Source organism: Heterodontus francisci, chromosome 4, assembly GCF_036365525.1.
Source record: "Heterodontus francisci isolate sHetFra1 chromosome 4, sHetFra1.hap1, whole genome shotgun sequence".
Lineage (NCBI taxonomy): Eukaryota > Metazoa > Chordata > Chondrichthyes > Heterodontiformes > Heterodontidae > Heterodontus > Heterodontus francisci.
Genome location: NC_090374.1, coordinates 123,383,569 through 123,400,794, shown reverse-complemented (window position 1 = coordinate 123,400,794; position 17,226 = coordinate 123,383,569). Strand labels below are relative to the sequence as shown.

General features: G+C 44.0%; 1 protein-coding gene across 1 annotated transcript in view; it reads left to right on the top strand.

Moving 5' to 3' along the window:
• Window positions 1-16,999, top strand: part of hsd17b3 (hydroxysteroid (17-beta) dehydrogenase 3) — a 104,535-nt gene extending 87,536 nt beyond the window's left edge. Inside the window, 2 exon segments of the mRNA XM_068029015.1 lie at window positions 16,566-16,712; window positions 16,853-16,999. Coding sequence (XP_067885116.1) covers window positions 16,566-16,712; window positions 16,853-16,999 — 294 coding nt within the window.
• The last annotated feature ends 227 nt before the right edge of the window (window positions 17,000-17,226 follow it).

Genomic DNA, 17,226 nt, shown 5'->3' with positions numbered 1-17,226 from the left:
GCTCTACAGGATTTTATGTTTTAGGTGGCCTCTGCCACAGCACTGGGTGTATGAATAACCCTGCAACCTTACCTGCTTCTCTTGAATTCTTAAAGGAGGATTATTTGGTTAATAATTTTGCTTAGCTTTGCAATTTACATTTGCATTTTGAATCCCAGTTTGGTTTAGGAGGTCAGTCAAGTTGGGCATCTATTTTGTTTATGGATCTTCAGCCTGGAAGCTGCTTCCCTTCTCTGTTCACACAGGCCTGTTAATATTGAGACCCAAATGCACAGTATAAGGAATTAAATATATTTTTTTACGTTTAACTTTGTTCTGTTCTAAAGTTACAATATTTATATGGGCTAGTGCAATGAGTAAAAAGATCACACTAGCAATTATGGAGGTAGAGTTTTGCTGTTCACTAATTTTATAGTGAAATCATAATTGAGTGCAGAAATAAAATGTTCTGGTGAGCCTTGCATTCATTTTTGCTAGTGAACAATGAGAATCTTTCACCTGCACTTCTCACATTATTCCATTCTGTCCTATGTACAAATCTGGTAAATAGGTATTTTCTACTGGTCCAAGTATCAAGAGATGTGGATGAAGGGTGCGGAAGGTGAGAAATGACCCATTTCCAGGAAGGCTGGAATCTTTACTGCGGCCAATTGCTTGGCGACAGACTGCCAAGGAAACCAGCCTTTTAACATTGAATGCAGATCGCTTCATTACATCAGAAGTTTGTGGGTTCAAGTCCCACTCCAGAGACTTGAATCTACAATGTGGACTGACAGCTCAGTGCAGTACTGAGGGAGGCTGCACTGTTGGAGGCGTCTCAAGCAGGTTTCTCACCAACCGAAACCCCCCACTCCCCCCAACTTGTCTCTGGTAAACCCTGAAGTGGCCATGTTGGAGGCAGATTGGAGTTGTATTTTCAGGTTTTAAAAATTTTAACTGCACCTGTTGCGAGAAGTTAAAATTCATTTCTGAGTATCTAGAGATTTCTGAAGTTCCCATGTACTCTTTTGCAATCTACATTTGTATCAACATCATTATTCAGGTCAGATTAAAAAGTTTTAAAATGCATGGTTTATATTTTCAGATAAAAACATTGTAACTTAGCACTCTTCCAGGCTTTTCTGCTGGAATGCAAAGGGTTAGGGACATAGAAAATAGCAAGTCGTCAAGGACCTCAACTGCATTTTCAACTGGAGAAAAGTCAGAATATAGCTCAAATCAACATTACAATTTTTGGAGTCATTTAATTGCCTGGCTGCAGCATCGCTGGAGGTGACCACACTCTACAAAGTAGATGGTAGAGTGCCACGTAAGATGACACCAGAGACACTAAAAGCAGACTCCTGCCTCCTCTCAGCTACAGTTTAGAAACTCCTTGGCAGACCTTCCAATACATGTATAGCTGTTTGTGGGAGACCAGCAGTTTTCATTCCATAGCTAGGCCCATGGAGTCCTGTTACCAATACCTGCTGATGCTCACTGACTGATATATCACCGCAAACTGATGCCTCTGGCTTCCTAGTTCATGTGGAGTGCCTGTGTGTGAGCTGGTGCCTGGGAGGGATGGAATGAGTGCTGTACCAACAAGATTGCTCGCTCTCCTCTTTTTTGAGGTGTCTTGTTGTGCAGGAGTCTCTTCCTGTTGAGTAGGATTAGAAGAAAGAGAAAAGGACAAGGATGAGAATGGCTGATAAATGATGGACATTGGCAGCTGGTAATCTTGATTTTGTATATTAGTTATAGATATTGAAAATGTGAAGCTGGCTGCATGTTTGCTGAAGCGGATGAAGGGTTAGGAGTAATATGCAAACATGCAGCTGAGGTAAGGTACCAGCCTCACCCTTATCCAAATGTTGCTCACTGTAGCGCAGCCATTGATCCTGGGTGAAGGCAGTGATGGAAACTCCTTTCCCGTCATCTTGTTCCTCTCCAGCTAGTGTATGGTCTTTTTCTGTGGAAGGGGGAGTGGGGTGGTGGTTGGTCAGTGAGCAGCTACTGTAAAGGTAACTGGAGATCTGTGGGTCTTCTGTGTGAAATCGATGTAGTGTGAGCTTTGGAAGAATCAAGGTGGAATGAGGATGGGTGGGTGATGTAAAGGGAAGTATGTGCAATGTGAGGAGTGCTGGGAGAAGTTAGTGGTTGTGCAATCAGTAGTCTGAGAAGAGAATAGTGTTAGTGTCTGGTATGAAGAGTGGAAAGGAAGAGGTATTATAGTTGGATTGAGAACGAGACGTTGTAGTATGCCCTTGTGATTGCTGGAGGAGAGAGAATTGTTGGGAGTGGTGGAGAGGGGGTGAAAGGAGTATTGAGGTGCATACCAGATTGAGGTGAAGAGCTCTAATCATCCTTGATGCTCTTGTGAGGTTATTAAACCTCTTTCATAGACCCTTTCAGCCACCTTTCAATTGGGCCAGTTTCAATGTGACCTTGGTGTTTTTGCAGCTTCTGGGGAATAGTTACTCCCTCCTTGCCCTTGCTTCTCCACTAGAACCTCCAGGGAGGCATCAAAAAACTGTTGAGGGCAGCCTTTCAACTCAACTCTGGACAACTCTTGAATGCATTTTGTTTGCAATGTAAAATGCAAGCAGAGGATGTAACCTCCCTTTTCAGAGGTGCATCCCAGATTTAAGCAGGCCTTGGGAGTCATGTGCACCATTGTATGCATGCTGTGGACAGGTTATCTCATTTGCAATGCAAGTGGGAAAGTAGTCCATCAATAATGAATTATTTTTAGCATTTTGTTTTTTCAGATTTCCAGCATCTGCTGTATTTTGCTTTAATAAAAGTTGAAATGGCTTGGGCCTTGCACTGAACTGTCATGGGGGCTTGCTGCCCTCCTGGTTCATGTCCCAAGTTAACACTGCAGCTACAGTTTACATTGTTTTATCTAATACTCTTATTCTTGATTTTACTGTGTATAACAACGGTAGAGTGATTAGTAATACATTAAAAAATCTTTTGTGCACACTTCCAGTCCATTCATTCTTTTAAAGTTTCTGTGTTCACATTTATAATAAAACCCATCATGCTGTAATTATTCCCTCCCCATTCTATCATCCCTTCCTCTGGGGCTCTTGGTGCTCTGTCCTCCAGCCTTTTATTATTTTTCCCACCCCACCCACCTCCCCCAGGTTCTAATTTGTCTGTAACCTCTTGCAATACTCGACATTTCTCTTTCTACCTCTCTACTTTCTCCACCCTGCTACTGAACCTCTAACCCTGTTGTACTTTTCCCTTCCCCTCTTCCCAGCTTCTAAACCTGTTCCACCATTCATTCCCTGCTTTTAACTCCTTCCTCCATGGCTCTATCTATGCACAACCTTCCCCCAACTGCACTCTACCTTCTTCTTCTTGTCTTCAACATAGCGATGCTCTCTCACCCTGGTCTAATTTTCTTCTGCTCTCTTCATCCTATTGGTCTCAAGACTACACTTGGTCTTGCCACCACTGTTCCTCCGGTGCAATGGGTATTTCTATAAAAGAAAATCCTTCGCTCTCCACCAGTGGTAAGGAGTAGATAGTGCTGACTTATTCTGCTGACCCCACCAGTGTATGTGGATCCTGGGCAGGGTTGTTGCACTGGAATATCTTGCTAAAGTAGTAAGCAAAATTAGAAGACTGACAAAGTGAAGGTAAGCATCAAATAAGATCAGAATGCAGAATTAAAGGCATTTTATCTAAATGTACACAGCATTTGCAACAAGGTTGATGATTTGAAGGCATCCATTGAGGAAAATGGGTATGATTTAACTGCCATTACAGAGACGTGGCTACAAGGTGACTAAGATTGGGAACTGAATATCCAAGGATATTCATTATTTAGGAAGGATAGGCAAAAACAAAAAGGAGGTGGGATAGCACTGTTAATAAGGGATGAGATCAGTACATTAGTGAGCGAGGATCTTAGATCGAAGGATCAAGACATGGAATCAATTTGGGTGGAGGTAAGAAACAGTAAGGGGCAGCAAACATTGGGAGTTGTTTATAGGCCACCAAACAGTTGTGGTAATGTTGGACATGGTATAAATCAGGAAATTAGAGACGCATGTAATGTGGGTAATACAGTAATAATGGGTGACTTCAATTTATCAAATCAGCACTAATGTTGTGGAAGATGAATTCCTGGAGTGTGTGCAAGATGGATTTCTGGGGTAGTATGTTGAAGGCCCAACTAGGAATCGGGCTGTTTTAGATTTAGTATTATGTCATGAGAAAAGGCTGATTAATAACCTTGCTGTAAAGGAGCCTTTGGGAAATAATGACCATAATACAATAGAATTTCACATTAAGTTTGAATATGATCTAGCTCATTCTGAAACTAGCATCTTGAATCTGAACACAGGAAACTATGAAGGTATGAGGGGCAAGTTGGTTATGGTGGATTGGGAAAGTACACTAACAGATTTGACGGTAGACAGGCAATGGCTAGTATTTAAAGTATAACATATGTTCCTCTAAGGCACAAGTACCCAATGGGAAAGGTGAATCAACTGTAGCTAACAAAAGAAGTTAAAGATTGCATTAGATCAAAGGAAACGGCTTATAAGGTCGCCAGAAAAACTGATATGCCTGAGGATTGGGAGCAATTTAGAAACCAGAAAAGGATGACCAGGAAACTGATAAAGGGAAAAGAGAATATGAATGCAAGCTAATGAGAAACATTAAGCTAGGCTGTAAAAGCTTCTTTAGGTATGTGAAGAGGAAAAGATTAGCTGGGACAAATGAGAGCCCATTACAGATGGAGACGGGAGAATTTATAGTGGAGAATGGGGAAATCGCGGAGAAACTAAACACTTACTTTGTGTCTGTCTTCACAGAAGAAGATACAGAAATTCTCCCAGAAATACTGGGGAACCAAGGGACTTGTGAAACTGAGGAACTGAAAGAAATTGGTATTAGTCAAGAGGTAGCACTTGAAGGTTGATAAATCCCCTGGACCAGATGAGCTACATCCCAGCGTGTTGAAGGAGATGACTATAGAGATAGTGGATGCATTGGTGATCATCTTTCAAAATTCTGTAGATTCTGGAAAGGTTCCTGCAGACTGGGATGTAGCAAATGTAACCCACTATTTAAGAAGGGAGGAAGAGGGAGAATGGAGAACTACAGACCTGTTAGTTTGACATCAGTAGTAGGGAAAATGTTAGAATTTATTATAAAGGATGTGATAACTGGACACTTAGAAAATCATGGTAAAATTGCGCAGAGTCTACATGGATTTATGAAAGGGAAATCATGTTTGACAAACATGTTGGAGTTTTTCTTTGAGGATGTTCCATTACTGTGGGTCTGGAGTCACATGTAGGCCAGACTAGGTAAGGATGGCAGATTTCCTTCCCTAAAAGACATTAGTGAACCAGATGGGTTTTTACAACAATCAATTACCATGATGTTGCCATGAAACTGAGACTAGCTTTCAATTCCAGATTTTTAAAATTAGTTTAAATAAATGAATAATTAATTATTAAACAATGGAATTTAAATTCTATCAGCTGCCATGGCAGGATTTGAACCCATGGCTGGAATTTTTCGTTGGGCGGGAGGCCCTGTCCACCGCCTGAAAAGTCGGTGGTGAGCCTGCCTCCACCGGACCTGGGGAGACAGACAAGGATTTTATGCTCCCCATGCCCTTAATTGGTCTTGGGCGGACTTGCAACTCCTTGAGGCAGGAAGTCCTGCCGAATGGAGCTGCCAGCTAATCAATGGGCTGGCAGCTCTTAGTCCCAGCAGTGCCACTGGGAGCAGCGGCTACTGCTGGGACTACAGCCAGCCACCTCAAGGAAAATACAGGGCTGGATTTTACTGTAGGTAGACGGGACTTCGCCACAGACGTAAAAGTCGGCGGCGAACCCACTTACGCCTAGCCTGGGATCCGACGTGCATTTCACAGGTCCCTGGGCTTTAATTGTCCCGAGGCAGGACTTCCACCCTCTTGAGGGAGAAGGTCCCGCCTCATTGAGCTGCTGGCCAATCATCGGGCTGGCAGCTCTTAGTCTCAGCAGCGCCACTGCGAGGGGTGGCCACTGCTGGGACTGCAGCCCAGCTGACCGAGTAGGATGCCATGGACCTGGGGCTGAAGGTATTTTGGGATTGCCTCACTGGGCGGGGGGGCGGGATCAGTCTGCTGGCGAGGCAAGGGTAGTCATTTGAGGGGAGGGGGTGCGTCTTGGGTGCCAGGGGTGGGTTGGGAGGCAGGGGCGGCCCGTAAAATATTGTGGAGGCGGGTGAGGGCCATTAAGTGGCCACTTAAGGGCATTGATTGGTCTCGGGCCGGCGGGCCGTTACCTGCCCCACCCCTCCTGAGCTTTCCATTCAATTTTACGCCGCCCACCCCCCCCTCCACCCTGCACCACCATCTGATCTGCTGGGGCGGCGTACAATTCAGCCCACAGTGTCCTGGGCTTTATTAGGGGCATAGAGTACAAGAGCAAGGAAGGTATGTTGAAATCATAGAAAAGTTCTGGCACAGAAAGAGGCCATTCAGCCCATCGTGTCCATGACGACAGAAAGAACTAGCCGCCCAATCTAATCCCACCTTCCAGCACCTGGTCCATAACCTTGCAGGTTACAGCACCTCAGGTGCAGGGCCAGGTACCTTTTAAAATAATTGAGGGTTTCTGCCTTCTCCACCATTCCTGGCAGTGAATTCCAGAAACCCACCACCCTCTGGGTGAAATAGTTTTTCCTCATGTACCCTCGAATTCTTCTACCAATCACCTTAAATATGTGTCCCCTGGTAATTGACCTCTCTGCTAGGGGAAACCGGTCCTTCCTGTCTACTCTATCTAGACCCCTCATAATTTTGTACATTTCAATTAAGTCACCCCTCAGTCTCCTCTGTTCTAAGGAAAACAACCCTAGCCTATCCAATCTTTCCTCCCAGCTGCAACTTTCGAGCCCTGGCAATATTCTTTTAAATCTCCTCTGCACTCTCTCCAGAGCAATTATGTCCTTCCTGTAATGTGGTGACCAGAACTGTACGCAGTACTCCAACTGTGGCCTAACCAGGGGTTTATACAGTTCCAGCATTTTTTGTTTATTCATTCATGGGATGTGGGCATCACTGGCCAGGCCAGCATTTATTGCCCATCCCTAATTGCCCTTGAGAAGGTAGTGGTGAGCTGCCTTCTTGAACCGTTGCAGTCCATGTGAGGTAGGTACACCCACAGTGCTGTTAGGAAGGGAGTTCCAGGATTTTGACCCAGCGACAGTGAAGGAACGGCGATATAGTTCCAAGTCAGGATGGTGTGTGACTTGGAGGGGAACTTGCAGGTGGTGGTGTTCCCATGTATTTGCTGCCCTTGTCCTTCTAGTTGGTAGAGGTCGCGGATTTGGAAGGTGCTGTCTAAGGAGCCTTGGTGCATTGCTGCAGTGCATCTTGTAGATGGTACACATAGCTGCTACTGTGCGTCAGTGGTGAACGGAGTGAATGTTTGTAGATGGGGTGCCAATCAAGCGGGCTGCTTTGTCCTGGATGGTGTCGAGCTTCTTGAGTGTTGTTGGAGCTGCACCCATCCAGGCAAGTGGAGAGTATTCCATCACACTCCTGACTTGTGCCTTGTAGATGGTGGACAGGCTTTGGGGAGTCAGGTGGTGAGTTACTCGCCTCGAGATTCCTAGCCGCTGACCTGCTCTTGTAGCCACGGTATTTATATGGCAACTCCAGTTCAGTTTCTGGTCAGTGGTAGCCCCTAGGATGTTGATAGTGGGGGATTCAGCGATGGTAATGCTGTTGAATGTCAAGGGGAGATGGTTAGATTCTCTCATGTTGGAGATGGTCATTGCCTGGCACTTGTGTGGTGCGAATGTTACTTGCCACTTATCAGCCCAAGCCTGGATATTGTCCAGGTCTTGCTGCATTTCTGCACGGACTGTTTCAGTATCTGAGGAGTTGTGAATGGTGCTGAACATTGTGCAATCATCAGCAAACATCCCCACTTCTGACCTTTATGATTGAAGAAAGGTCATTGATGAAGCAGCTGAAGATGGTTGGGCCTAGGACACTACCCTGAGGAACACCTGCAGTGATGTCCTGGAGCTCAGATGATTGACCTCCAACAACCACAACCATCTTCCTTTGTGCTAGGTATGACTCCAGCCAGCGGAGGGTTTTCCCCCTCATTCCCATTGACCTCAGTTTTGCTAGGGCTCCTTGATGCCATTACAACCATGCTTTTGAATTCTATACCTCTGCCAATAAAGGAAAGCATTCCATTTGCAATCTTCACTCTGTCTACCTGTCCTGCCACCTTCAGGGACCTGTGGACATACACTCCAAGGTCTCTCACTACTTCTTCTACCCCTCCCAATATCCTCCCATTTATTGTGTATTGCCTCGTTTTATTTGCCCTCCCCAAATGCATTACCTCACACTTACCTGGATTGAATTCCATTTACCACTTTTCCGCCCACTCAACCAAACCATTGATATTCTGGAGTCTACGGCTATCCTCTTCACTATCAACTACATGACCAATTTTTGTGTCATCAGCAAATTTCCCAATTATGCCTCCCACATTTGAGTCCAAATCATTAATATATACCACAAACAGCAAGGGACCCAACACTGAGCCCTGTGGAACGCCACTGGAAACTGCTTTCCATTCACAAAAACATCTGTCGACTACTACCCTTTGTTTCCTGTCCCTGAGCCATTCTGGATCCAACCTGCCACATTCCCCTGTATCCCCTGGGCTTTCATTTTACTGATCAGTCTGCCATGTGGGACTTTGTCTAAAGCCTTACTAAAATCCATGTAGACCACATGCACTGCACTACCCTCATCAATCCTTCTTGTTACTTCCTCAAAAAACTCAATTAAGTTAGTAAGACATGACCTTCCCTTAATGAATCCTTGCTGATTATCCCTGATTAATCCGTGCCTTTCTAAGTGGTATTTTATCCTGTTCCTCAGAATAAATTCTAGCAATTTACCCACCACCGAGGTTAGACTGACCAGCCTATAATTATTTGACCTATCCCTCGCACCCTTTTTAAACAACGGTACAACGTTCACACACCTCCAATCGTCTGGCACCTCTCCTGTATCTAGTGAGGATTTGAAGATGATCCTCAGCGCATCTGCTATTTCCTCCCTGACTTCCTTTTCAGAACCTGGGATGCAATCCATCCGGCCCTGGCGATTTATCCATTTTTAAGGATGTCAGATCCTCTCGTACTTCCTCTCTCATTATGCTTATCGTATCTAATATTTCAAACTCTTCTTTATCTACAATGTCTACATCGTCCCTCTCCTTAGTGAGTTTTTTTGTCTCTGTCTTCACAAAGAACCCTGCCCATATCTTCTGCATCCATGCGTAAGTTCCCTTGTACATCTCTGATGGGCCCTACCCTTTCCTTAGTTATCCTCTTTTTCTTAATGTTCTGAAAAAACTTCTTTGGGTTTTCCTTGATTTTTACCTGCCAATAATTTTTCATATCCTCTCTTTGCTTTTCTAATTTCCTTTTTTACTACACCCCTGCACTTTCTGTACTCCTCTAGGCTTTCTAAAGTATTAATACTTTTGTGATCGTCATAAACTTTCTTTTTCTGCTTTAACTTGCCCTATATGTTTCTAGATCACCAGGGGGCTCTAGATCTGGCAGTACCACCCTATATCTTAGTGGAGACATGCCTACATCGTGCCTGTAGTATCTCGCTATTGAATGCCTCCCACTGGTTTATCACTGATTTTCCTTCAAGTAGCTGTATACAGATCGCTTTCACCAGGTCACCTCTCAGTTTCTTAATTTGTCTTCCCCCAGTTTAGAACTTTTGCTCCTGTTTTATCTTTGTCCTTTTCCATGATTATGCTAAAACTTGCTGTATTATGATTGCTATCTCCAAAATGGTCACCCATTGTTACTTCCTCCACTTGTCCAGCTTCATTACCGAAGACTAAATCTAATTGCGCCCCCTCTCATTGGGCTTGTTACGTGCTGGCTAAAAAAGTTCTCTTGAATGCTGTTTAAGAAGTTTGTCCCCTCTGTGCTCTTCGCAATGTTTGTATCCCAGTTGATATTGGTGTAGTAGAAATCCCCAACTATTATTGTATAGTTTTTGCACTCAGAAATTTGCCTACATATTTGTTCTACCTCCCTCTCACTATTTGGGGGTCTATAGTACACTCCAAGTAGTGTGGCTGCCCCTTTTTTTTATCTGAGCTCCACCCATATGGCCTCAATTGATTCATTTAGCATATCATCCCTCCTCACAATTGTTATTGATTGATTGCTTAACTAATAATGCTACACCCCCTCCTTTTTAATCTCCCTCTATCCCGCCTTAAAACTCGATATCCAGGGATGTTGAGTTGCCATTCTTGCCTCTCTTTAAGCCAAGTTACCGATATAGCAACGACATTGTGTTGCCATGTGTCTATCTGTGCTGTCAGCTCATCGGCTTTATTTACTATACTCCTTGCATTTAAATAAATACCCTTTAACACTGACAAATTCCTGTGCTACACACTTTTTAACCTTTGCTTGCTCTGTCTTTCAGAGTCACTCGCTAATTTTCTGCCTCCTGTTCCTGCCCTGAAAATGTTCTATCTAAAACTGTTCTCAGGTTACCATCCTCAATAGCACTAGCAAACCTTCCTGCAAGGATATTTGTCCCAGTCCCGTTCAGGTGCAGACAGTCCAGCTTGTACAGGTCCCACCTTCCACAGAACCCGTCCCAATGCCCCAGAAATCTGAAGCCCTCCCTCCTGCACCATCTCTCCAGCCACACATTCATCTGGTGTATTTTCCTATTTCTATATTACTAGCACGTGGCCTTGGGAGTAATCTGGAGATTATTATGTTATAGGTCCTGCTTGCTAATCTTGTTCCTAACTCCCTAAACTCAGCCTGCAGGACCTCATCCCTCTTTCTTCCTATATTGTTGGTACCAATGTGGACTATGACCTCTGGCTGTGCACACTTGCCCTCCAGAATGCCCTGTAACCGCTCAGTGATATCCATGACCCTTGCACCAGGCAGGCAACATACCATCCTGGAATCATGTCTGTGACCACAGAAATGCCTATCTGTTCCCCTAACTATGAAATCCCCTATTGCTATTGCTCGCTTGTCTTTTCTTCTGCCTCCCTGCACAGCTGAGCCACCCATGGTGCTCTGGTCATGACTCTCGCTGCACTCTCCAGAGGAACCCTCTCTGCCATTGGTACTCAGAACAGAATACTGGTTAGAATGTGGGATGACCTCCGGGGACTCCTGCACTACCTGCCTTGACCTCCTTGTCTATCTGGCAGCCACCCAGTCCCTCTCTGCCTGTGCTCTCTTAAGCTCTGGGATGACTACCTCCTGAAACGTGCTATCCACTTAGTTCTCTGCCTCGCGGATGTGCCACAGTGACTGTAGTCACCGCTCGAGTTCTGAAACCTGGAGCTCAAGTTTCTGCAGGTGGTGACACTTGCTGCAGATGTTTGTGTCTAGGACACATGGTGCGTCCACGACTTCCCACATGTCACAGGAGGCACATTCCACTTGGCCAAGCTGCCCTGCCATTACTTAGCTTTACAAACTAACTAATGCTCATGTAATAAGTGGAATAACTTACCAGATGCCAATCAGGATTTTCCCCTGTACCATAGAGGCTGAAAAGGCAGAAAAGAAAAGAAAGACTGCAAAGAGCATCTTTTTCCCCTCGTCAGTAAAATCCCCCACACACAACTCACAGCCTTACTCTGTCCAAGCAGTACTATTCTAATTAGTAATTATTAATAAATTACACTAATTAAAAAAACTTTAGTAGTACTAACCTTATCACTTACAAGGTAGCTATTTGAGGGTTTAAAAAATTTTTTTTTCTCCCTTATTTTTTAAAGCTATTTACAGGTAATAACAGCTGTTACTTACCAACCAATCGGCTTACAGATTTCCCATGTTAGTTTTTTTTCCTCTTTTGAAACCCAGCGCACGCTGACACAAACAGAGCCTGCCGACTGCCACTGCTCTGGTCTGAGGTAGGTGTGGGCATCGAGCTCTGCTGTTTATTTCCACAGGTCCCACTCCAGATCCACCTCCTCCCAGGTCCGCTGCTGTTGCTCTGGTCTAAAGTGCCATGAACTTGTATAAGACACTAATTTGGCCTCAGCTGAAGTATGGCATCCAATTCTGGGCACCACACTTTAGGAAAGACGTGAAGGCATTGGAGAGAGTACAGAAAAGATTCACAAGAATTGTTCCAGGGATGAGGAATTTCAGTTATGAAGCTAGATTGGAGAAGTTAGGACTGTCTTCCTTGGAGAAGAGAAGGCTGAGAGGTGATTTGATAGAGGTATTCAAAATCATGAGGGGTCAGGACAGAGAGAAACTGTTCCCACTCGTGAAAGGATCGAGAATGAGGGCACAGATTTAAAGAATTTGGTAAGAGAAGCAAAAGTGACATGAGGAAAAATCTTTTCACGCAGAGAGTGGTTAAGGTGTGGAATGCACAGCCTGAGAGTGTGGTAGAGGCAGGTTAAATTGAAGCATTCAAAAAGGAATTAGACTGTTATATGAAAAGGAAGAATGTGCAGGTTTACGGGGAGAATGCCGGGGAATGGAACTGAGTGAATTGCTCTATCAGAGAGCCAGTGCGGACACGATGGGCTGAATGGCCTACTTCTGCACTGTAACAATGATATGATTCTGTTATTTGCAGCATAGATAAAGGAGAACCAGTGGATGTGGTGTATTTGGATATTCAGAAAGCTTTTAATAAAGTCCAACACAGGAGGTTAGTAAACAAAATTAGAGCGCATGGGCTTGGGGTAATATTCTGGTATGGATTGAGAATTGGTTAACAGACAGAAAGCAGAAAGTAGGAATAAATGGGTCATTCTCAGGATGGCAGGATGTTACTAGTGGAGTACTGTAAGGATCAGTGCTAGGGCCACAGCTGTTCACAATATATAGGATGCAAGGAGGTTTCAAGGAAACTTGGACAGGCTAAGTGAATGGGCAAGAAGATGGCAGATGGAATATAATGCATACTTTGGTTCTGCCTTCAGAAATGTTTGGGAACGCAGGGCTTAGTGAGAGAGGAACTGAAGGAAATAAGTATTAGTAGAAAAATGGTGTTGGGGAAATTGATGGGATTGAAGGCCGATAAATCCCCAGGGCCTGATGATTTGCATCCCAGAGTACTTAAGGAAGTGGCCCTAGAAATAGTGGATGCATTGCTGGTCATTTTCCAAGATTCTATAGACTCTGGAACAGTTCCTACAGATTGGCGGGTAGCTAATGTAACCCCATTATTTAAAAAGGGAGGTAGAGAGAAAGCAGGGAATTATAGACCAATCAGTCTGACGTCGGTAGTGGGGAAAATTCTAGAGTCCATTATCAAAGATTTTATAGCAGGGCACTTGGAGAACAGTGGTAGAATCGGGCAGAGTCAGCATGGATTTACGAAAGAGAAATCATGCTTGACAAATCTACTAGAATTCTTCGAGGATGTAACTAGTAGAGTTGATGAGGTGGAGCCTGTGGATGTGGTTTATTTGGACTTTCAGAAGGCTTTCGACAAAGTCCCACATAAGAGATTAGCATGCAAAATTAAAGCGCGTGGAGTTGGAGGTAGTGTCTTGGGATGGATAGAAAATTGGTTGGCGGATAGGAAACAGTAGGGATAAATGGGTCTTTTTCCGAATGGTAGGCAGTGACTAATGGGGTACCGCAAGGATTGGTGCTAGGACCCCAGCTATTCACAATATATATTAATGATTTAGATGAGGGAACTAAATGTAATATCTCCAGATTTGCGGATGACACAAAACTGGGTGGGAGGGTGTGCTGTGAGGAGGATGCAGAGAGGCTTCAGGGTGATTTGGACAAGTTGAGTGAGTGGGCTAATGCATAGCAGATGCAGTATAATGTGGATAAATGTGAAGTTATCCACTTTGGTAGCAAAAACAGAAAGGCAGATTATTATCTGAACGCGATAAACTGAGAGAGGGGAATATGCAATGAGACCTGGGTGTTCTCGTACATCAGTCGCTGAAGGTAAGCATGCAGGTGCAACAGGCGGTAAAAAAGGCAAATGGTATGTTGGCCTTCATAGCGAGAGAATTCGTGTACAGGAGCAAGGATGTCTTGCTGCAATTATACAGGGCCTTGGTGAGGCCACTCCCTGGAATATTGTGTGCAGTTTTGGTCTCCTTATCTGAGGAAGGATGTTCTTGCTATAGAGGGAGTGCAGCGAAGGTTTACCAGACTGATTCCTGGGATGGTGGGAATGACGTGTGAGGAGAGATTGAGTCGGTTCGGATTATATTCACAGGAGTTCAGAAGGATGAGGGGGATCTCATAGAAACCTATAAAATTCTAACAGGACTTGACAGGGTAGATGCAGGAAGGATGTTCCTGATAGTGGGGGAGACCAGAACTAGGGGTCATAGTCTAAGGATACGGGATTCAGGACTGAGATGAGGAGAAATTTCTTCACCCAGAGAGTGGTGGTCCTGTGGAATTCGTTACCACAGAAAGCAGTTGAGGCCAAAACATTGTATGTTTTCAAGAAGGAGTTAGATATAGCTCTTGGGTCTAATGGGATCAAAGGGTATGGGGCGAAAGTGGAAACCGGTTACTGAGTTGGATCATCAGCCATGATCAGAATGAATGGCCGAGCAGGCTCGAAGGGATAAATGGCCTACTCCTGCTATTTTCTATGTTTCTATAATGTGAATAAGTGTGACGTTATCCACTTTGGTTTTAAAAAAAAAAGACAAAATATTTTTTAAATGGTGAGAGGTTGGGAAGTGTTAGTGTCCATAGGGACATGGGTGTCCTTGTTCATGAGTCACTAAAAGCTAGCATGTAGGTGCAGCTGGCAATTAGGAAGACAAATGGTATGTTGGCCTTCATCGCAAAGGTATTTGCGTACGGAAGTAAAGATGTCTTGCTGCAATTGTATAAAGCCTTGGTGAGACTGCACCTGGAGTATTGTGTACAATTTTGGTGTCCTTATCTATAGTCGGATATACTTCCCATTGAGGGAGTGCAACAAAGGTTCACCAGACTAATTGCTGGGAGAGATTGAGGAAAGTGGGCCTGAATTCTCTAGAGCTTAGAGTGAGAGATGATCTAATTGAAACTTACAAAATTCTTACAGGGTGTGGCAGGGTAGATGTAGATAGGATGTTTCCCCTGGCTGAGTCTAGAACCAGGGGACATAAACTTGGAATAACTAAGGGGTAGGCCATTTAAGACTGACATGAGAAGGAATTTCTTCACTCAGAGGGTGGTGAATCTTTGAGCTTCCACAGCCTTCCAGGATAGAGAATTTCAGTCATTGAGCATATTCAAGACAGAAATTGATAGATTTCTGGAGACTAATGACATCAAGTGGTATGAAGATAGCATGGGAAAGTGGCTGAGGTGGATGATTCGCCAAGATCTAAGTGAATGGTGGAGTAGACTCGATGGGCTGAATGGCCTACTCCTGTTCCTATGATCCTATGGCCACATGCACCAGTATCTGTGCATTAGGTACTGGCGGAAGGAAGGGATGCAAGAAACATGACACTGGTAAGTCATGGGCAGGCCAGCCAGCACCACCAGTTTTCCTTGATGCAGACAGTGCCAGTGCTGGCTGCATTCAGGAAAAACAGATCTGCATGCAGCCTACAAGGATCTCTTCAGGTCGCCACCAGAAAGGTAAGTTGGTTAAAAGTACTTGGGAACACAGGAGCAGGAGTAGCCTGCTCTGCCATTCAATATGATCATGGCTGATCATCCATTTCAATGCCTTTTTCCCACAATATCATCATATCCCCTTATGTCATTCGTGTTCAGAAATTTGTCAAACTCTGCTTTAAACATACTCAATGACTGAGCTTCCACAGCCTTCTCAGGTAGAGAATTCCAAAGATTCACAACCCTCTGTGTAAAGAAATTTCTGCTCATCTCTGTTCTAAGTGGCTTTCCCCCTTATTTTGAAATTGTGTCCCCTTGTTCTAGACTCCCCAATCAGGGGAAACATCTTAGCTTCATCTAACCTGTCTATTCCTTTAAGTATTTTGTAGGTTTCAGTGAGATCACTTCTCATTCTTCGAAACTCTGGAGAATAAATGCTTGAATATAGAGCTGGGAGAAGCTGGTATATTCCTACTGGCTCTAACACTAAAATAATGGGCAGCTACCAGCAATTACTCAACTCCTCCCCCTCCCCCCCACCCCCAACTTCCAATCACATGATCGCTCCCTTCCCATCACCAACCCCATTCCCGGATTGCCATCACTACCCTCACCTCTGAGTTTACCCCTGTCTCCTGGATCACTTTATTTTAAGGACTTAAATGAGGTCTGCTGGCAAACACAATGACCCAATCTTTAAGGCCTCTTTAGTGAGCTGTGTAGAGCTGCCAATTAGGTATCCAAGGCCTCATTAGTTGTGCTTCAGGCCTATTCATTCAGCTGCAGGGATTGTTCCCTGCATGCCTATTGTGTGATGTGAACCAAGTTTTGTACCCCAGTGTGTTTCGGTCTCGCCCGACATTGTGATTTTGGGCCCAAAATCTTTTACATTATTTTCTAGTAGTGTTCTGAATGAAAATAACTTTTTTTTTGTTTATTTATAGTGTTTAATGCCATATGCTGTTTGTTCGCAAATGTCATGTGTTAAGCCTGGGGTGATTGCACAGTTAGCTGAAGACTATGTGAGAAGCTCATTGGATTGTACTTTACTTGGAGATCGATGCAGTGGCTGTCTGCCACATGAGATACTGGTAATTATTTGTAGTGAAAATTCATCTTGCTGTCATCAGGCTTGGCAATGAAATTTTAACTGTGATTAATTCAAAAGTGTAATAATAAATTACACAATAGAGCAGATCACCCTTTAAACGTTTTTTCTGTTTTTTTTTAGACCTATATTTGTGGCAAAATCCCACAATGGATTATTAACTCTGATGCATTTCTGGATAAAATGATGGACTTTGTGCAGAATTCTGTCAGAAGTTAGAGCAACAATCAATCCTGGAGAGGAGCATTATCTTCATCTAGATCATTGTGATTAACAGTCCACTGTACTGTCAATACTGTATTCAGATTATAGCTTTGCTTAACAATATTCAGTGGCTTTGTCTTTTTTTAAAAAATTGTAACAAACTTACTGCAACTTTCATCAAAATTGCAAATACTTAATGCAGTTCAAAATATAGGTGCCGATAACCCCAAGCTACATGCGTGGGCAGAGCTGGGTGAGTGGAGAACAGATAGTGTGGTATCGGATGAAAAACG